The sequence below is a fragment of the Amblyomma americanum genome, chromosome 11 (assembly GCF_052857255.1).
Source record: "Amblyomma americanum isolate KBUSLIRL-KWMA chromosome 11, ASM5285725v1, whole genome shotgun sequence".
NCBI lineage: Eukaryota > Metazoa > Arthropoda > Arachnida > Ixodida > Ixodidae > Amblyomma > Amblyomma americanum.
The window spans coordinates 60,941,217-60,962,537 of NC_135507.1; the positions used below are offsets into that span (position 1 = coordinate 60,941,217).

Genomic DNA, 21,321 nt, shown 5'->3' on the forward strand with positions numbered 1-21,321 from the left:
CCAGGTGTTGATGGTTTTACAATGTAAAAGTCAGTTGCGGTGCGTTTTGCCGCAGGTATGCTCACCTAGCTTTTAAATTTTTTTCCGCTTGCCGTCCCCATGAAACCGTACGCCTGCCATGTGCTTCGCTGCATTCTTTTTCTGTATTCAGGACGAAGAAGTCTGCACAAAAGAGTTCCGCGAACTATGACTACTATTCAAGTTTGTGCAGCGGACGACATCCAAGAATGGTAGGAATTCAAAACCACGCGGGTGCAATGTGCCGACTCGCTGAGATTATCAGCCGTGCCGTCAAAGAGGCTCCGTTTTAGCTTGACTTTTTCTTTGTTTGATCAAGTTTTCGATCTCCTTTGCATATGAATGAACATGGTTCCAGTGTACACATTATATGGAGGTTTGGATATTAGTGGCGAGTGCGAACGAGGTCTGAAAAATCGAACAGTCAGTTGCGATAAGTCTGAAATTTCAGGGGCCCTTATACATTGGCTCTGTAGGCAATGTCGCAGTGACACGACAAAGTCGGAATAATCAAGCATGTCTGAGAAATCAAGGTTCGAATTTTCAGTCAGCGACTGTATGCGGTCATATCCACTCATGATGAACCTATGATGCGCTCTGTACTTCCGCTACAACACCTTGTGAGCTCTGTACAAAAGCCGTGCATACCACAATGGTGACAGCACATTTCCAAGGAATCGGAAGAAAATAAAAGCAATTGGCAACTCAACAACTGTTTCAGGCCAGGCACAACCTTGGTGGAATGCCGTCGACAAGATTCTACGAGGCCATGCAGTGAATTCAGTGCTTTTGTTGCGAACGAAGCCTCCTCTGGACACATGGTTTCCGTGTGACCCCACCAACCTCCGCAGGCAGGCTGGTCCTGGCCTTCTTGGCCCGTGAGGTGGCAGTCACTGGCTTCTCCGTGGGGTCCTTCTCCGCGTTGCACAGTGCCAGCACCACGGGCAACGTCTGGTAGGGGTGCTCCCGCACCACGCGCTCGATCAACTGCACAGGGAACCAGCCATGGATCTTACAAATCACTGCTGGCCGAAACAGGAAGCAGTGCTATGATGAATTACTTGCAACTACAAAGTCCACACAATAGAATTCGTGGACTATAAGGCATACATAAAGTGTTGTATATGCAAAAATGCATACAAATGTGATACAGTAAAAGCTCGTTAATTCGAATTCCACGGAGCCGCCAGGCCAGTTCGAATTAACCAAAATTCGAACTAATGAAAGTGAGCAAAAATGGACGCGTTTGATGCCCGGAGGGCACCAAAAACATTTATTTAGCCGCCACGCCTTGCTGTTGGCAGCGTAATCTGTCGGCAGTGTCCTAATGTTCTTGAAACACCGAGGTTTCTGTGCCTTTCCGACAACAAAAAGAGGGACCTTCTCTGTCCCGGTCATATTAGTGGCGACCAGAACAGTAATCCGCTCTTTGCTTCGCTTGCCGCCAGCGCAGCTGTCCCCTTTAAATGTTACTGTTCTGTCGGGCTGGAGCTTATAAAACAAAGCCGTCTCATCAGCATTGAATATATCTTGTGCCGAGTAGCTTTCTAAGTACTGCTGCAGAGCACCGCTTCGCCACGTGGCACAAGTTTCTGCGTCCACTTCTTTGGCTTCTCCGGACAACACCCGGAAGACAAGATTATGTCTGTCTCGAAAGCGGTGAAACCATCCTTCGGAGGCGACAAAATCTTCCACATTCATGCGCAGGGCGAAATCGGCCGCCTTCACCATGATAATTGGGCCGCTCAGTGGAATGTCTGCGCTTCTCATTTCCTTCACCCACGTGATCACAGCGGCCTCAATTTCCAGATACTTGGCTAATCGGAGCCTTTTTCTGTTGCTGGCGAAATCTTTGGCTTCGTAGGCATCCTCGATGGCCTTCCTATTTCGGACGTAGGTTGACAACGTGCTTGGTGGAATCCCGTGCTTTTTCGCAATTCCCACTTTGCTGGGCCTTCCGTTTGTCCACCTCGCGTAAAATCGCCACTTTCTCCTTCACCGTCTTGGCGCAGTATTTCCCACGCGAACACATCTCGCGGACACAAGCTCACAGCAAGCGGCGTGCAAAACGAGGGCTAAAACACTAAAACGTCGTTCCTCGAAGCAGTCGCGGCAGGAAAGACTGGTTAGTACTTGTTCCAGCACCCTAGCGGCGCCCCGATGGTTGTGCCATCTATCGTTCTGCCGTGAAAGCTTCCAACAATGGTTTTCAACAGCGGCGCTTGGCGGCGCGCAGTTCGAATTATGGGTGGCGGCGCCAATTTTTGCGTGAATTAACGAGCTGTTACGCGCATAGACTTCTATGCACTGCGGACCGGACCACGATGACTATTTCGAATTATCCAAAATTTCAAATTAACGAGTTGTGAATTAACGAGCTTTCACTGTACAGCAAAGTTAAACTCCACAGACCTGCAACAGCAGCGTTGAAAAAGTGGAACCACTTCCGTTTGGTCGGCTCATGCGGGCAGCTAGCTGGTAGATGAGTGGCACAAACTTGTAGCTTGCCAGCTTGCCCAGGCCCTCCTGCAAAGAAGAAAAAATGTGTCATGGAAAGCACTTTTATGGCTGACTGATGGGAGAGACTGACTACCGCACTTACTCGCGTAATGGACAACTTTTTTTCCAAAAAAAGTTGATGCCAACTTTTAGGACGACAGCTCGAGGAAAAAAGCTGCGACAGATTTTTTTTGGCGAGATTCAGAAATTTAAATCATACGCCCACCCGCCCGCCTGCCCGTCGCCCCGACAACCCGCCAGTCCGTCTATCTATCTGAAATCTCTCCATCACCAACAAAAGCATGTGGTTAGCAGTGTCCTGTCACTGGTGTTTAGAATTGCTCACTCTGAAAGGTGTTTCTGTATCACAGTGTGATACGGTGATTTTGTTCTATTCAATGGCGCCGGCTAATTGTGGCGGGATAAAGTGAACATGCTGAACACCGGCCCCGAAGGTTAGGTGCACACTAAGCAAAGTCAAGAAAACTCTCTCTTAAGCATTATCTGTGGTGTAAGAGGGGTTAGGCATTTTCGTTCCCAAAATCACTTGGGGGTCTGAGGGTCCTGCTTCCTACACAGCATTTCAGTGTAAAGGATATTTTATAGCATTCTGATTTAAATAGCTATGCTCTTTTCCGAGCTTGAGCGCTCGCCAACTTTCTAAGCATACACTGGCACAGCAGCATGCCCAGCAAGCCACCGCTGCCAGTGCTCCAGTCAAGGGCGCATAGTGTCTTAGCGCTCTGCGAAGTTCGCTGAGTGCCCCACCCATGCAGGAGCTCTCGTCAAGATAAACACACCCTGATGTTATCAGTGCGCAGCATCTTAGCGCACTGCCAAGGTCTACACTGCTGACAACGCGAAAAATAGGAATGTGCTACGAAAAACTATAGCTTTTTTAAAAAGAAGAAAAAATTCACTAGTTCACTATGTGAGTAGGTTCACTAAGAAAGTAAATACGGTACATATTAAAATCAAGCATTAAATCCTGCTTTCCACCGTCCTTCACAGTCTTTTCACCAGCAGATGTTACAGAGGGGATACCGTATTTACACGATTGTAAGTCGACTCAAATGTAAGTCGACCACCCCAAATCGCATGTCCGAAAAAAAAAAAAGTTGACACGAATGTAAGTCGACCCCCCCAATCGCATGTCCGAAAAAAAAAAAAAAAAAACCACCGGTGGAGCACTTCAAAAATGAAAATTTATTGCATAGATGGGCAATTCATCCTCACTTGAGTCATCTTCAGTGGTACTGCTGTCGTCGTCGTCGTTGCCGCCGCGATCCCACAGCACATCGTCCTCCATGGAAAGCCCGCACTTCCTAAATGACCGCACCACGACATCGCGTGGAACGGCCGCCCAAGCGGAAATCACCCACCCGCACACAGCCGCCAGGGAGGCTCTCTTCACGCGCCCCGTTGGCGTAAGTTCCCGCCCTTCTGCCGCCAGCCACTCGTTGTACCCACGCCGGAGCAAGTCCTTGAATGGCTTGTTAATGCCAACGTCTAGCGGCTGCAGGTGCCCCGTCAGACCGCCGGGAATCACCAGCATATCTGTATCTTCTTCGGAGCTCTGCCTTCACTTTCGTGGTAAGATGGCCACGAAATGAGTCCAGCACGAGGAAGTTCGGATTGCGATTTTTGAGGGTTGCCCCTGGCCTCAAAAGCCACACTCCACGGTACCAATCAATAACTAAGTCGTCCGTCATAAAGCCTTTTTCGTTCACTCTCACAATCACACCTTTCGGGAACATTTTCTTTGGCATAGTTTTTCTTTTGAAGACGATGTACGGTCGGAGCTTTGTGCGATCTGCCAAGCATGATAGCATAACAGTGAACCAAAGTTTCTCGTTTCCTGTCGTGAGAAGCTTAACCTCACGAGCTTCCCTCACGCTCACTGTTGTGTTGCTCGTCATGTCGAAGTAGATGGGAGTCTGGTCCGCATTGCCGATTTGGCCGAGCAGGTATCGCCGCGAGTCGCGGTGCTTGAGGTAGTGCCTATGGAAGGCGAGAACTTTCTCCTCGTAAGCAGCAGGCAGCTTCTGGCATACACTAGTACGCCGACGAAGAGAGAAGCCAGCCCTCTTCATAAATATCGAAGCCCAAGCCCTGCTGGCTTTGAAGTCTGTTCGGGATATCCCAGCTTCCGCAGCAAAGACCCAGGCTTGTTGCGTGATCATTTCGCATGCCACTGGAAAGGACCGATCACGTATTTCGGTGACATACGCTGCAAGCTTGACCTCCAGCTCCAGAAAGCGTCCCGACTTCGGCCCGCGGAAACCTCTTCGCTTGGAGTCGCAATCGAAAATTTTGTCTCGCTGCTTCCGCCACTCCCGCACCAACCGTTCAGAAACGTTGAACTTGTGGCCCGCCGCGCAGTTGTTGGTTTCTTCGGCATAAATGATGGCCTCCCTCTTGAACGCTGCAGTGAATGAGCGCTGAATGCTTTTCGAACCTGGAGAGCTCATGGCGAAGCACGCGGCCGGCAGTCGAGTCAAAAGCACCAACTCCAAGCACCACCAAACAAAGAGTGATCGGTGTCGGGGCGTCGGCTCTTCCAGCAAACATCGGCATTCCCCAGAAGCGCCGCTGTTACGCATTGCACAACCAACTGAAATAGCGGCTCTTCCATCAGCCAGCGACACTCCCGGGCGCTGGCGCAGACTCCGCGATTGGAACAGCGGGACAGCGGCCCTTCCCGCGAGTGAAATGAAATGAAATTGGTTTTAGGGGAAAAGAAGTGGCGCAGTATTTGTCTCAAATATCCATGGAAACCCAGTTGTAAGGGAAGAGATAAAGGAGGGAGTGAAAGAAGAAAGGAAGAACGACGTGTGTCGTGGTGAAGGGCTCCCGAATAATTTCAACCACCTGGGAATCTTTAACCTGCTGTACTGACATCGCACAGCACACGGGCGCCTTTGCGTTTCGCTTCCATCGAAACGCTGCCGCCGCGGTCGGGTTCTAACCCGGGTATCCTGTTCAGTAGCACTGAACCATCGCGGTGGGTAACGGTGTGCACAGTAAAAATAAAAAATTAAAAATCCTGGCCAAAAAGCCCACGGAATACCTGAATGCTACGCTTGGAGCAGTAGAGCAAACAAAAACTTCTAACATCGCAGTAGCGTCCCCTAATAGATCGTTTTTCTTGCTTTTATTGGCAGTTCAAGGTTTCGTTTTGATTGTAAGTTGACCCCCCCACTTCGGAATTTTAAATTTCAAAAAAAGGGTCAACTTACAATCGTGTAAGTACGGTAATAAAATTTCAGCATAGGGCACAAACACAAGGCAGCTCTGGTAGGAAGCGGTTCGTAGCCCAATAAGGTGTGTGCTCTGCATGCACCATGAAAGCAAGATGACTTTTGGGGGGTTTAGAGTTAGTGCTCCACTGTGCTTGCTGTTTAAAACTTCTCACAAGCCAACCAGCCTAGCTTCAGACATTGAGTGAATGAACAGTGGTGCTCCTCTGGTTGGAGAGAGAGGGATGCCAAATGGGGTGCTGCTGCTCACCTTGAGCAGGGCGTTGATCTCAGGCATGCTGGCATTGCTGACCCATAGGGAGGCGAGCCGAAAGAGGCGCAGGTCGTGCTCGGGTCCCCCCCGCAGGCACTGAAGGTAGTGGGCCACGGCCTGGCGCAGGTAGCGGGCACGGGCAGCCTCCAGGCTGGCGGCCTCACCCCGGTCCAGGTCCGTCTGGCGTTCGAGCACCCGCAGGGCGCGGGCGTCCTCCCTGTGCACGTCCAAGTGCATGCGACTCATCCAAATTTGATCCCGAAGATACTGATACAAAACTTCCTTTCTGTGTGAAAACACTGCAATCAGCTTAAATTTGCACTGCGTTTGAAAGTGGTCGTTTGGAACGCAGTTAGACTCACTCCTGCCTGGTCCCATAAACGTGCACACAGAACCAATGTCTCTCCAAAGTGGCCATCCTGCCCCTTCTCATGTCTTCCCTCTTTTCATTCCATTACAGTTGAGCCCACATATAATGGCCCCACTTAAGACAAACTTTCGCTTATAACGAACGAGACCTGCACGACCGTCAAAATATACATTGTTTCAACGGCACAAAATCACACGTATAACGAGCATCATTAAGCCCTGCTGATCGGTTACAGCGAACGGACGGCATAAACCCGGCGCCGCGATGCGAGATAACCTGCCCCCGACCCCTTTGCACGCCCGGCACGTGGCATGTTTTCCCGAGCCTCATCACAGGCCAAATGCCCGCCCCGTTTTGTGCCGCTCTCGAGCGAGCTGCCCTTTCCCTGCCGACGTGCCTTCCAAGATCGCCCTCTCGCCCCTCCTCACAACTCCGTTCCCCCTCCTCACTCTCTTGCAAATCCGCGCGTGGCCTCTGCGATCAGCCGCTCTGCCGCCGCTGCTGATCGCGAAGGCCACGCTCCGTGAAGCAGGCCTTCCGTAGGAGCCAAGAGGTGGCCGCACTGACACTCACGGACGCCCTTTACTGGTCTCTGAGAGATTTACGATCTGAGAGATCATGAACGGCCTTCCCCCCAAGAAATGGCGGAAACAACTGCATCATAGTAAATTTACTTGGTGCAAGACCACGGTCATATGCTTTTGATATGAGAACTAAGTGGCAATGGCTATTTTTGACAGTTACGTCAATGCTTTGTTGCGTGCAGATTGTCGGCAATGCTGCAGCAGTAGTGCTCCAAAATGGTAAAGGACTCCACAACACCCTTCACAGTGCAATGTGATAGCAGAGGAACCCCTCGCAAGCAGCAGCGTCGCATGTCAGAAGCTTTCACCGCACAAACAGCGAACAGTACTTGATGTGCGCCCAGTTTCATCACATAGGAAGAACGGAAGAACCACGCATATGGGAGTGTACGGAAAGGACATTTGCACCAGAGAGGCAGGAAAAAGGAAGTGCAATAAAAGACCACTGATGAGCCAATCAGTGCCCAAAATGGTGCGCAGCTGGGGTTGGTTCCTTGGGTGGTGCACAACTGATCACTGCCATCACCACAGTCTGGTGTAATGATCAGAAACGCAAAACCAAAACAAAGCAGTCAGGCTATTTTGTGGAGATGGGATCAACATTAAGCCTGTCACCGTGTACGTAAAGGATGGCTATTTTGAGAACTGCTTGCCTGAGTTCAATGATACGTCAATTTGATTTGCAAGGGTTAATTTGGACGGCCTACCAAACAGGCAAATGTCAGACACCATAGACGGTGAGAGGGACCATGCCAACAGTTCGAATTATCCAGGTTCCCAAATTAACAGCAGGTTTTAGTGTATGCCGCAGCAGCACAAAAACAGGCAGCTTCAACAAAAAAACTGCAGCCATTCTAGCCCCCACCCAACCAACAATGACGTAAACCGTGCACAAAAATGACAGATATCAAGGTCTGTGTACTTCAGTGCGTTTTAGCATTTTTGTGCCAAACGGTGTTTGGCCTAAATCACTCACATAGATGTGCTTCAATGGGCAACAGGACGGCTCAAGAACTGACAGGGGAAAGGAAATGAGAAGGTTTGGCTTGGGCTGCATATTCTGCTCTCAAACCTTGCAGAAACAGAAACAGTGTGAACAAAAGACACTCCTCAGAATGGAGGGGTGCTGACTAACAGTTCCCATCACCTGTCCTATTGGAAGTGCGCTGTTTGTTCATTTTTTTCCTCTGCGCTGATTCCACAAGACATCAGAAAAGCACACTGTGCTCAAGTCGGTTCCACCGGCTAAAGTATGGCTGGAAGTGCGTGCATTTCGGACTACTCACCGAGAGGCGGCAGTGCTTCCGCCCTGTGCTGAAGCAGAGGAGCCTTGGAGCAGGCGGCTGGACTGCTGGAGCAACTCCTGCTGAGCTCGGAACTCAGGGGAGCGCAGGTGCTGCTCGATGCTCTGCAGTTGGGCGTCGGCAAAGCGCGCCAGCCGCAGGTGGGCTGCCCACAGGGACGCCCCTTCCTCTGGCCCGTGGTGGTTGGACAGCAGTTCCACCGCCTGCGCAGCAACATCGTTACGACAGGACGCTGCAGTTGACTCACAGCACTGGGCAGATCAGTCTGATACGACTCGAAATAGCGTGAAGCTGACCACTGGTTCTCAATCGTTTTAGCCTCAGAAAAGCCAAACGGCTTGCATAAGGTGCTGAGGAACCCCATGTGTCATGGTTTTGATCCTTTCCATCTAAGATGCACACAAAAAGAAGCCTTGAGACACACGGCCCTCCAGAAAAACGGCCAAACTGAAATAATGATGACTGGCTATTCATGCTGAAGCACTCTGCTGTATGCAGTTACAGTATGATATTTCCTACTTAACTTTTTCCATTTAACATTCAACAAGCACCACTTAAAATTTTTCCTCGCATTTAAGTTTTCCTCCAAATATCACATCACAGCTGTCGAGTTATGCTAACAGCTCGTCTCGTGCCACCCACTTGTTTTAGAATGGCCTGTACTAGGAGGGCCAGTGCACCAAACTAAGGAAACGAAAAGTAGAAAACAGAACAATATAAAGGACACAGTTCTGGGTGGCTAAGCATAAGAATAGCATGTGGCTGGGGCGATGAAGTATATTTATATTTTTACGGTGTTGAAGCTGGCCCAAACAGTGCTCAGAAGCGAGTGCCACAAGTGTGCTCGTCCCGTAATGCACTGTGTTTCAAAAGCATGAGACGTTCCTGCTCTGCAGGTGGTCACAGGTGTAAACTGCGCTTCTCACCTTTCCAAAGTACTCTCTTGCTATGGTGTCGGAATTCTCGAGGCCGGACTCAGCAAGGCACTTCGCCATAGAGCTGCAGCACCTCAGCATAGGCGCCCGTGATGTCACACGAGTTGGCATCCAACCCCTGAATAAGACAATGGACACACACACACACATGCAGACAGCATAAGCTCATTCCCAAACTGGCAGAAGCAGTGCGCTGTGCTACAGACGCCTAGCAGATTGCAGTGTGTGTATCAATATAAACTCTAGCATTAGGCTCCAAATTAATATTTTCTAAACAGCTTTATCAATGCAGCACTACACTAGACCCGACTTGAAGGGACTACGAAACGTGTTCATCTTATCAAAAGTGCTTCCCCTGTTTCAAATAAACTTTTCACCCCCACCCCAAAAAAGATACCAGAATGCACTATGTGTGTCCGAATTTTGTATTTACTTGTGCAATGAACCCACCTTTTTTTTTCCAGCAAACATGACGTCGATTTGGGGGAGGTTTCATTACGCAGGAGAGAAAAAGTTTCGACAGACCTTTTGCTACAGTCGAATCATAATATAAGTCTGCCAGCCTGCCTACCCACCAGCTCGCTCACCTGCCCCTCTGTTCGCCCACCCCCCAATCAACCAAAGCATGTGGTGAGCCGAGCACGTGCTGCCAGCAATTAGCCTTGTTCCCTTCAAAAGGTGTTTGCTGTGTTATGGCATGATGTGACGATTTTGTGATAGTCGACGGCACTGACCAATCGTGGTGCGGTAAAGCGAATGTGCTTGAACACCGGCCCTGAAGGTCAAGTGCGTATTTCTGACGATAGGCTTGGGAAATATTAATTATCAACTACAAATGTGGGGGGTGGCATCATTACATGAGTAAATACGGTATGCACAAAACCGAAACACGGCGAGGTTTGAATAGCGATGGTGTGGTGTGAATCTCATTGATCTGAATAGTGAATATAATTCGCAGCCTATGTGAAATTTCATATGTTCACACACCCCCAAGTAATGGTTCAGCAAAGCTGTCATTCCCCTACCGGCTGACTATGCTGCTCTTTAAGCTGCTTCAGCAGGGTCCACAGCGTGTGCTGGGCTTCTGTGCAGTGCCCCTGTGCCAGCTGGATGCGTGCCTCTTCCAGAAGCCAGCGGCCGGCCTGGTTGGGGGCGCACCGCTCCAGTTCCTTGAGTGCCACCCGTGCCAGCTACATGGGGCACAACACAAAACAGTCATTTCGAGGAAGGACAGTCGTGATTCGTGCCGACACCCTGGCAGCACCAGCACACAGCAAGATTGGCTCGACTTGCACAGTCTATGGCTGGCAGCTCCAGCAGACCACACATCTTCAAATGCATAAGTGAACAGAGGTCTGGCGGCATTTGGCTAACCCAGCAAAAAGCTTAACCTAGAAGCACATGCTTGAGGGCCCAACAAAAGCATGTAACAACTCAACTGCTGACTGTGCTAAATAGCATGCTTAATGAATTTAAGCTCAAGTGTTAAAATCAGGAAAAATCAGGCCAAACGCAAATAGCCAAAGGTAGCAGCAAACACTGAGCACGGCAGAACAGTGCCATCAGCAGGCACAATTTGACAGTCGAGCCTGTTAATGATTTTTCTGTTGATGGCACTCAATGTTGCAAGGGGAAAGTGCAAAAGAGCAAGTGGCACTAGAAAAATGGCGGTGCTGCTCACCCAGGGACACTGGTTGAGCCGCGCCTGCACTGCATAGTGGGCAAGCATCGTGGTGCGAGCAGACCGCACCTGGGTACCCTGCACCTGGCCGGCCACCACACCCTGGAGCCACGACACCGGCTCGGAGAAGTCAAATCGTGAGCCTGGCTGGGCCACCCGCTGCTCCCACCTTGTCAGCAAGCCGGCCGCCTCCTCCTCTTCGCTGCTGCACAATGCAGTGAGTGCCACGAAGCAGTCAGCCGAATGAAGTCACAGTGTTCTCCGATTGATTCGTCACCTTTCATTCATGACACTGACAAAACATGCTGCTCAGCTGGCAGAGCGATTGTCCCAAACAGGCAGTAGTGGTTCCGGGTTCGATCCTTGCACCAGGAAGGATTTTTATTCAACTGTGAGCTTCTCAGAAAGCTGCATATCTGCTTTTTAGCCATACAGGTGTGCTTGGGAGGATACCAATGAGTAAATTGCTCTTTTAGTGAAATTTACGCCACCTCACGAGTTTTCCTTAAACACACTGGACCAATGCTGACATGTAGAAGCCTGATTCTGTGTTTTAATCATCAACCATTGTGAAGCGTCAACTAGTACCATGTTTGACATGGTTAATTGCAAAAGATTCTTTCTACTATCGTACTACCCGACCAGATGGCATTCCGTCAAATCCTGGACTATGCCAGGCTGAGGTAGCTGCTGGCTGCAGGTGGGGCAAGCCTTGCAATTACTTTTGGCAACTGCTCCAACGTAGAAAAGCTTAACATATATAAAAAAGTCACCCTTTGTGGCCAAGTTCAGTATCTGTCATGAGTGCGCCTAGAAAAGTAGAAGCTAGGGGCATGCGAATAGTATTCAAAATTCTACAATTTCAGATACGAATACGAATATGTTTGATATTCGGTTCATACTCAATTAGAAAAATTGACATTCGAGAACTTCAGAATATTCATCAGCAGTCGAACACCGCGCCGACTTTCATAACCATAATACCTGGGCAAATTATTCGAAGTTCGGGTTTCTTGACATAAAGGAATGCAATAAGGGTAAAAATGCCTTGCTGCATATCATAGAACTTGAGCTATAGGGTTTTGAAATTGTCACTTCAGAAATGAGAAAAAGTTTGTATTCCTGTTTCTGAAGTGCCAGCTCCAATGCCCTATAACTGAAGTTCTGTGATAGGCTGGATGATAATTTTAGTTTTACCCTTATTGCATTCCTTTCTGTCAAGAGAACCCACAACAAACATTTCAACAAGCTTCCTGCAGAAAATTTTCTTGAAAGCTCTTCATGAAAAACTTGCATAACAATTACATAGGTGCTTAAGGAATTATTTTACATAAAATTAAATGGCATATGTATTTAGAATCGGCATGCAAAAACACATGTCCCCTGACAATTTCATAACTGTGACAACATTAATAAAATTTTGTTTTCAAGACCAGGCTCCCACCTTAAAGAGCCAAGAAAAACAGTACAAAGCCATCCTCTCCTCTTTTTTCTCCATCGTTTATTGTGTGGGCCAACTGTATTCAGCCAGTGCTAGGCTTGGATGACATGCGAAATCCCGTAAGTGGGCTTTCCCACATGGGACACATGATGTGAACAAGCTGGCCGACCCAATGCGAAAGCGTGTATATTTTACTTTTACGAGCCTTCCATACTGTGTTACATACCTAAAGCCCACGCCAATGTCATTCATCCTGTCACCTTTGTAACTCTCCTAGTGTGAACCGCGCTCTCTCGTTTTGTTCAACCATGATATGTGGGAAACCCCACTTGCAAACTTTTACGCGAGGCTCCCGAAGGGACAAGTAGAAGTGACCGTACAGAGCAAATAGTTATGTAAAAATCCCACCTATTGCATAGTGCATTGTAGCACCTCTAACATGCACGTGATGGCAGGCATGATGACGACAAGAGAGCCTCTGTTGCAAGGCCAAAAATAACCTGGCCACATAGTTTTCGTTTATGAACTTCGCTGCTAGCCCGTGGCCACCGTAGCTGTCGGCCCCCACTTTCGCTGATTGTTGGGAGTAATTACTCCGAACCGAGCTCTGCACCATTTTCAGCCACCAAGTAGTGCATCGCTGGGCATTTATTTTATCTTTTTAAAAGCAGTTTCACTGTTCTGTGCTATCTACGTGCGTTCCTCTCCCTTATATCCCTGTTGTTCTTCCAGCACGCCGACACTACGTGCTGATCACAAGCTTTTCATTGCGCGATAGAGCCTCTGCATCAGGCTTTGCCACACTTTTGCATTTTCGGCATTTTTTTTTGTGGGGAGAGGCGGAGGGGACAAGGAATTTTTATATTTGACCTTTGGATTATTCAGATAATTTTTTTCGATCCCTTAACTTCGAATTAAGTTTTACTAACCATCATGTTATTTTTAGTTGACAGTAATGTGCCAATTTATGGATTTCATTTTGCACGGCCACATTTATTTTTCATATCGTGCTGAATCAGTCTAGTTTTGTTTATTTCATTTGCAAAGACCGTACACTAGTATTTCGAAAAAAAAAAAGTAAGGGTAACACTATTTGCCCATTTGATGAAATATTTTTTTTTTCATACTGAGCAGATATTCGATATTCGAAAGCCATTTTTTTCTTCATATCCGTATTTGATTCGTATTCGAAAATTTCAATATTTGCGGATGCCTAGTAGAAACCTTTCTAGCCGCTTTAAGTTCACTGTGTCCTCCTGCACATTCAATGCAATGTCCCTGCCCCTTTTCTCACATAAACAGCCAAAAAAAATAATCATCATCACTGCTCTCACAAAAATAGGCCCTCTTGTCCGGATCGAGGCATCTGCCTTGTTCACTCACAATGTACGCTGCAGCACAAAGAGAGTCTCGCTCACCAGCAGCCGAGAAGGGCGACCCCTTCTTCCAGGACGGTGCACATCTGTGCCTTGGCCAGGAGCTGGTTGAGCTGCTGCGAGGAGCCCAGCTGGGGCATGGCAGACAGTTGGCCGCTCAGCAGCTCCCTGAGGCAGCACGAACAGGAGTTCAGTTCACGACACTTTTGCAATTGACTATGACTTTGCCACATGCGAAACCCTTACTACCCATTTTAAACTCTGCTCACTACATCCCCCCACCTTGATCCACCAGTGCAGTGTAGCAATCAGTTTCTTCTGGTTATTTTCCCAACCTTTCCTTCTCCATAATGTTAAAACAGCGCTAAGCACCAAGGACGAAGAAAGAAGGGAACACACACAAAGGCGCTGATCTTACAACTAAATTTTATTTGAAGTAAGCAGGTCAATTTATATGTACACAAGAACTACGTACATGCGCATGGTCAAACACAGATGTACTCATATAAAAATGCAAATAAAAACACACCGCATCAAAGGCTCGTGCAGTTATCGCAGATATGCTATCCCCTGTGCAACAGGCTCATTTCCTCGGAGGTTAGGGTTACTGAAGGTGTGCTGACGCAACAGCTTGTCTTTCTTATGATATGGAAGGCCTCTGCTATTTCTGTTGAGCGCCGATCATTGTGCACAAACAACACTTCCGTGTCGACAAAATACGGTGTGCATTTACACGTGAAGCAATGCTTGGCTAGGTTAGTCTCTCTCTCTCTCTTTTTTTTTTTCTCAAGGAAATGGCGTGCTCCATGAGGCGTACATTAATACATCGGCCGGACTGACCTATGTACGTAAAACCACATGACAATGGGATCTGTGTTTGACCATGCGCATGTGCGTAGTTCTTGTGTACGTATAAATTGACCTGCTTACTTCAAATAAAATTTAGTTGTAAGATCAGCGCCTTTGTGTGTGTTCCCTTCTTTCTTCGTCCTTGTTGCTTAGCGCTGTTTTAACATTATGGAGCATTTCCAACTCGCCCGATCTGCCGTTCTTTCCTCCTCCCCCATCTCTCTCCTTTAACTGTGCTTTGTCAAAATATAAATTTCACACCAGGACTTCCACGCAGACATCCTTTGTTGTGTCTTGCATCTCAGCAAGACATGCCAAAATTTTGACTTCACTAAACAGGTACAGACACAAAATTTCAAAGAGCACCAAAGGATAGGATCAGTCTCCTCAGTGAATAGGCATGGCACCCGGTAAGTTTCAATTGAAGGCACTAGGTGGACCATGGACCATTATTTAATATGATCGTTAATTTTCGCTGCCAAGGAGATTCGGCATTTCCACACACACACACACACACAAAAAAAAAACATATTGAGCGACGTGTGATGCCAATAAGATAAAAGCAACTTGCCTGCAAACATTCATCCCCAAGGAAAGTCCCTCTGCTTCGTGGCATGCCATGGAAGACAGTGTTGTGAAGATGCCATGCTGGAACCCGGCGTCGCCACTGCAATGGCACCATATGCAAAGTTGGTCCCGCAGTATGCAAGATAAGCAACATTTTGATAGGAGGGGGTGTGCTGCAGCGGGATCAGACAAGACAGACGTGCACCCCAGATGCAGTGGGCTTGGGAAAACTGCGCTATACAGTAGACTCCCGTACCAATAAACTTGGTTAATTTGAGTTTTCAGGTAAGATGAACAGTGTGAGACCATTTCGTTGGCTTCCCTTATGACTAAAAGCAAAAAAAACTTGCTTAAATGGAACTGTTCGCGTGTTCTTAGGTTAAGGTGAACTTTCGCAGTGACCATGAACCATGGCGACCTAGTGCAACGGCACTCACGGGGTGTCTATGAGGCACTGTCAAGGAAAGAAAAAAAGATGCGGTAGGGTTTTCATGTCGTTAAACCACGTAAACATGTGAAAGCACGTGTTTCACCTGGTTGGCTCATGGTTTTGCTTTTCTGGCTCATTAGCAAGTCTGCCGACGATATTAGTTTGGTAGTAGTATTACCCGATGAAGATGATGATGCGCAATGCACAGCATGAGAGTGTGTATATCACTTTGATTGCAGTACAGTAAAACCTCATTAATTCGGCCCTTGTTAATTCGGAAATTTGGTTAATTGGGATGCGCCATCTGGTCCTGTCAAACATGTACATAACCCTATGGCACGAAACTCCCGCTAATTCGGACAGCTCGTGGAGTAGTGTTCAAATCGCACCGCCAGCGATGGTGTGTCCGATTAGCGTGCGCCGATCTCAAAGGCCATGCTTGCATGTGCTGGGAATGCCGAAAGGCTGGAAAGACGTCAAGGCCGCCATGTTTTAATAGACAAACCTACGTCTCAAACAACATGGCGGCCATCAATCAAAGGAAGCTTTATTTCATAATTCACAAAAAAATTGTACAAAATATTTGGACCGATAGCCTACATGGCTAGTGTCCGGTCCAATACAAATCAAGTCATTTAGGCATTTAGGCAACCACATAAATATGTACTTCTGGCCATGACGTACTTCTGGTTTTGCAGTCGCTTTTGGCGCTTGGCACTGCCTCTGCACCGCTATGGTTATCGGCACGGTAGTTATCGGTCTATGCTAGCCACCCTGGTGCCTGTTTTTTTTTTCTTTGTACTATTGCTGTCGGCCATTTCCGACGTTGTCTTTTGTTTGCGCAGTTGTGTGGTTGCGGAGTTGTGCAGCTTTTTTTCGTTGTCGTTTTTATCATGTTTATCGGTTTGCGTCAGGTGCGTGTGCGAGGACGGCAGAACTTTTGTGTGTGTGTGTTAAATTTCGTTTGCGCTTTTCTTTTTTTTTCATTTAACCTTTTTTTTCTTGACATCGTGCGAGTACCCGTCGCTTCGTTGCCACACCTAGCCGCGCCAACATGTGCTCTCGTGCCTCACTGAAACGGGCGAAGTACTATGAGGCGAAGGATTTGGCAGCGAAAGTAGAAATATTGAAAGCCTTGGCACGTCATAATGAATAAATTCAACGTGAAGACAAGCACGCTCAGCACGTACGTGAAAAATGAAGCGGAGATTCTTCAGGCGTACGACAGCGACAAGTTCGCTGACAACAGGAAGAGACTGCTAACGGCAGCGCACCCGCCTTGGTAAGATGGACTGCCAATCCACGCGACGCACAGCTGCCTTTCATTGGCCCCCTTATCTGTACGCGGGCCGAAAAGTACGCGCTGAAGCTCAGCATTGAAGACTTCAATGCATCGGAAGGCTGGATCGAAGCATGTGCGGCGAGAAAGGGGCTGTGAATGAAGGTGTTGTCGAAGACTGGAGGGCCGGATTGCCCGCATGCCTAGCCGATTATGATACCAGCGACATTTTCAACGCAGATGAGACGGCCCTATTCTACAAAGCCCTGCTGGATAAGACCATCGCATTTAAGGGGGACCCTTGCGTTGGCGGAAAACGAAGCAAGTATAGCGTAACAGCTTTGCTGGCTGCCAACATGTCTGGCACAGAGCGGCTTCCGCTACTGATAATCGGCAAAGCAGAAAAGCCGAGATGCTTCAAAAGCATAAAGAAACTTCCTGTAGACTATCGCTCGAACCGAAAGGCGTGGATGACCTCAGCGATATTTCGGGCCTGGCTGCGCGAACTGGACCGCCGATTTTGTGCAGAATCGCGCAAAGTGCTAATTGTGCCAGGTAACTGTAGTGCGCACAATAATGTGTCGGGGTGACAAACATACAGCTGCTTTTTTTGCCGCCTAACACAACGGCTTCCCTGCAGCCCCTGGATTAGGGAATTATTCAGCATGTGAAAGACTGATACAGAAGACAAGTGTTTGAGTGCATGTTGCTCTGTATGGAGGCAAAGAAAAAATATGAAGTAACCCACATATCACGCGTGTATGAAGTATGAAGTATCCCACATATCATGCGTGTTGCGAACAAGTTTGCTGACGACCCATTTCAAATAATTGCAATGTGAAAGCGTGCTTTTTTTAAAATCCTTTCGTAATACGTTACATACTTAATGCCCCCAAACCCATGGCAATCATCCTGTCGCCTTCATAGGTCTCCTAGCATGACCTCCATCATCTCGTTTGGGCCAATTACGGTATGCGGGAAAGCCTACTTGCGGAATTTCGGGCGAGGGTTCCGAAGGGTTGAGTAGAGATGTCAAAACAGGGCAAGCAATCCTGTAAAATCCCACCTATCACAGAGTGAATTGCAACACGCGCACCTCTTAAGTGGGTGTAATGGCCGGCATGACAAAGACTGCAGGGCCCTTGTTGCTAGGCCAAAAAAATTCCTGTCTGCGTAGTTTCATCTTCTAGGCGCTCGCGCGCAGCATCTGCAGCTGTCAGCGCACACATTAGCCGGTAGTCCAATCCCAGCTCCGCGCCACTTTCGGACATCGACTGTCCCGCCAACTGTTCATGGATAGGCGACGGGGTTTGAGACCGTTTCCTGTTCTCATTCCTATCTGTGGATGACGTCAGGGTGCCATAACGTTGGGAACAAAAAATTAATAGCTGTTGCTGCAAACAGATGCTTCAAGGATCAGTCCGACAGAGCTAAAGTCTGGAGGCTGCAAAGGAGGAAATATACTGCCACCCACCTGTGGTGAGTTGGGAGGCGGCAGTCCCAGTCGGCCAGGCGCCAGGCACACTCGGCCTGAAGCTCAGTGAGGTCGGGCGTCTCACAGCCATTCAAGTAAGTAGCCAGGGTGTGGTACAGGCCACACTGCTTCAAGGCCTGTAGAGAAAGAACAACCACGTGGCCACTAAAAATTACTTTCCTTGTTCTCTGGTTATGCATTTGTTGCCAGCAGGTGTCTGGTACACCAGACACGACAAAAGTGGTCTGGAAAAATCATACATGGACGTTTCCACAAAGAGCCAAAAACGATCTAAAATGTTCTTTTTTTACGTGTAAACTGAGTGCGGCTGAGAATGACGAGCAGACTCACCTTATTAACAGCCATGTGCAAGCATTGCTATTGTCACTGCCAAGTTATGCTTCTTTTGTGGGCACACATTCACCCAAATAAGCAAGTTTGTTTCCTGTCGCATCAGTGTCCCTCCTTGAGTGCCGTCAATAACGACAGTATGTGCTACTGACGGGAAAAAGTTAATTGAAAAAACAAAAAGCAAAAAAAGAAGAAAAGACAAGTATCAGCATGAATTGTAAAGGCAGGAAAAGTGTAAGCAAACTTATTGCTGCATTCAGAAAACGATGCGTACAAGAAGCGCCGTCTGCTGCATTTCGCATCTAGTGGTAAAGTAAACTGTTACTGCTGTGTCAGATCTCAAGAAAAAAAAAATGTTTTAATTCCGCTTCTGAGGACCATTCATTTCTTCTGCCAATTATACAGCTAAGCCTCGATGTAATGAGCTTCCATGCAACTAATTCCTTCACTTTACAAAATTTCCAATTCACTAGTGTTATCCCTCCCCTGAAGTGTGCGTATTTTAGAACTGGGTGTAACAAAGGCATTGTGGCAGTTCACCTTCATCCAACCACTTATTAACCATGCTGTGTTACTCTAAAATTCAGCACAAACCAAATGAAAGGTTCACCACTCGCACCATTCCAATATATGCAGCAACCCCTGCGGCTTCCACTTTTGCAGCACAGACGTCTAGTGCCAATACAGTCGAGCCCACATATAACGGCCCCCACTTAACACGAATTTTCGCTTATAACGAACGAGACCTGCGCTACCGTCAAAATATAATTATTTCAGTGGCACAAAATCACATGTATAATGAACGTCATTAAGCCCTGCTGATCAGTTACAGCGAACGGACGGCGTAAACCCGGCGCCGTGATGCAAGATGCTTTGCCTCCGACCCCTTTGTGCGCCTGGCGCGCGGTATTTTTTACCGAGCCTCATCGCAGGCGAACTGCCCTCACTGTTTCGTGCTGTGCTCAAGAGAGCTGCCCTTTCCCCGCCGACGCGCTTTCCAAGATCGCTCTCCCGCCCCTCCTCACAACTCTGCTCCCCTGTCCTCACTCCCTTGCAAATCCGTGTGTGGCCTCCGTGATCAATGGCACGGCTGGCACCGGTGCCGATCGTGGAGGCCACGCTCCGTGCAGCAGGCCTTCCGTGGGAGCCAAGAGGTGGCTGCACTGACACTCACGGACGCCCCTCATTGGTCTCTCCGCTGGCACTGTGCCTCTGTATCTTTAGCTTGATTGCCGCTTGTGCACGTTCCGCGTCTACCCCATCGTGCGCTTTTGTCACTCTTGTTACAGTGCGAACGTTTCGTTGGCTTCGTTCAAATCTCGGGTCCTGGTTGTAATTCAGGATGGCGGACGGGAACACCATGCCCATTTCCACTGTATTCACCGGTAGAGATGATGAAAGCGGCCTGGGCGGAGGTGACGGCCACTTGTGTGCGGAACTGTTTCCGCAAGGCCGGCTTCGTCGACACAGTGTCTGCTGATGCTGAGCCTGATGCTTCGGAAGATGACCAGCCCGGCAGCGATTTGTGGCAGGCAGCGCGTCGTCGACTCCGACATGGGGGGTCATGACATTGGTTGCAATGATTTTATTTCTGTCGATGACGACACCTCGGAACCGTGCACGGACGAAGGCATCATTTCTGAAGTGCGGGACGAGTGATGCGGAGGAATCAGATGAGGATGAAACTTCAGAGCCAGCACCCATAAGTGCACCTGTAGCAGCGGGCAACATAGAGAGCCTCAGACAACTTGTTTATGCCAAGGGCCTCGGTGAAGAGCACGCTTTTGCTTTAAATAAACTGGAAACCTCCCTCATTGGATCTGCGCTGCAAAAACAGACGTCCATCACGGACTTTTTCGCAAAGAAAAATTTTGTGTTTTGACAAGCAACTGTCTTTAAAGCTGTGATCCACTTACTACGAACTTCGAGATATAACGAACGGACCCCACGTGACGCTCATGTTCGTTACAAGTGGGCTCGACTGTACTTCAATTTATGTTTGAAAGCAGAGTGAAACACAATGTAGACATGATTAAATAGGATGGCCAATGCAAGCAACAAGACTGTAGAATCCCACTGTTACAATCACAGGAGCTGCGTTCTGCTGGTTACTCTGTTTTCCTCAGCCAGAATTGCTCTAGCTCCCACGGAAACCCCTCCAATGCAAAACTGCCTGTTACATTGCAACTGATGCAGCATTCCCGTGTCGTACACCATGAGATTCATCTCGGGATGGTGGTTTACCGCATGCTGGCGTTTTGAGAGCCTATGTTTAGCGCACGCAGGATGACGATCGCATGAGCGGAACTTTCTACACTCCATCAGCGCTTGACTGCCACTGTGCTGGGCAGCTTCTGGCGTTGTGTGCCCATGCTGACAGCCTGCATGCTTATGAGCGGCGTGAATTTCGTTGCCGCTGATGGTGCAGTCCCATTGCCGCTGCGACACAAGTGCGAACGATTGAAGGCGCAAAAACGAAAATATGCCGCGGCAGACGTCGTGCGAGCGGGCACTGTACGAGATGCGGCTGCGAGGGTTGGCTCCGAGACTTTCGTTCGTACCATCCGTTTTTGTTCTTGAAACCTGCAACCTAAAGGATGCAGTTTGCTAGTTCCAATAGAGGAGGATTGCTAAGTATTAAAGTGGCCGC

The 21,321-nt window shown here is 48.4% G+C and overlaps 1 protein-coding gene across 1 annotated transcript in view; it reads right to left on the reverse strand.

The window, feature by feature from the left end:
* tefu (Serine/threonine-protein kinase tefu) overlaps window positions 1-21,321 on the reverse strand; it is a 192,362-nt gene that overhangs the window by 41,842 nt on the left and 129,199 nt on the right. The window contains 11 exon segments of the mRNA XM_077642331.1: window positions 862-1,005; window positions 2,431-2,544; window positions 6,028-6,247; window positions 8,271-8,491; window positions 9,215-9,274; window positions 9,276-9,341; window positions 10,249-10,413; window positions 10,905-11,109; window positions 13,764-13,889; window positions 15,142-15,237; window positions 18,321-18,457. Of these exon segments, the coding sequence (XP_077498457.1) occupies window positions 862-1,005; window positions 2,431-2,544; window positions 6,028-6,247; window positions 8,271-8,491; window positions 9,215-9,274; window positions 9,276-9,341; window positions 10,249-10,413; window positions 10,905-11,109; window positions 13,764-13,889; window positions 15,142-15,237; window positions 18,321-18,457 (1,554 nt within the window).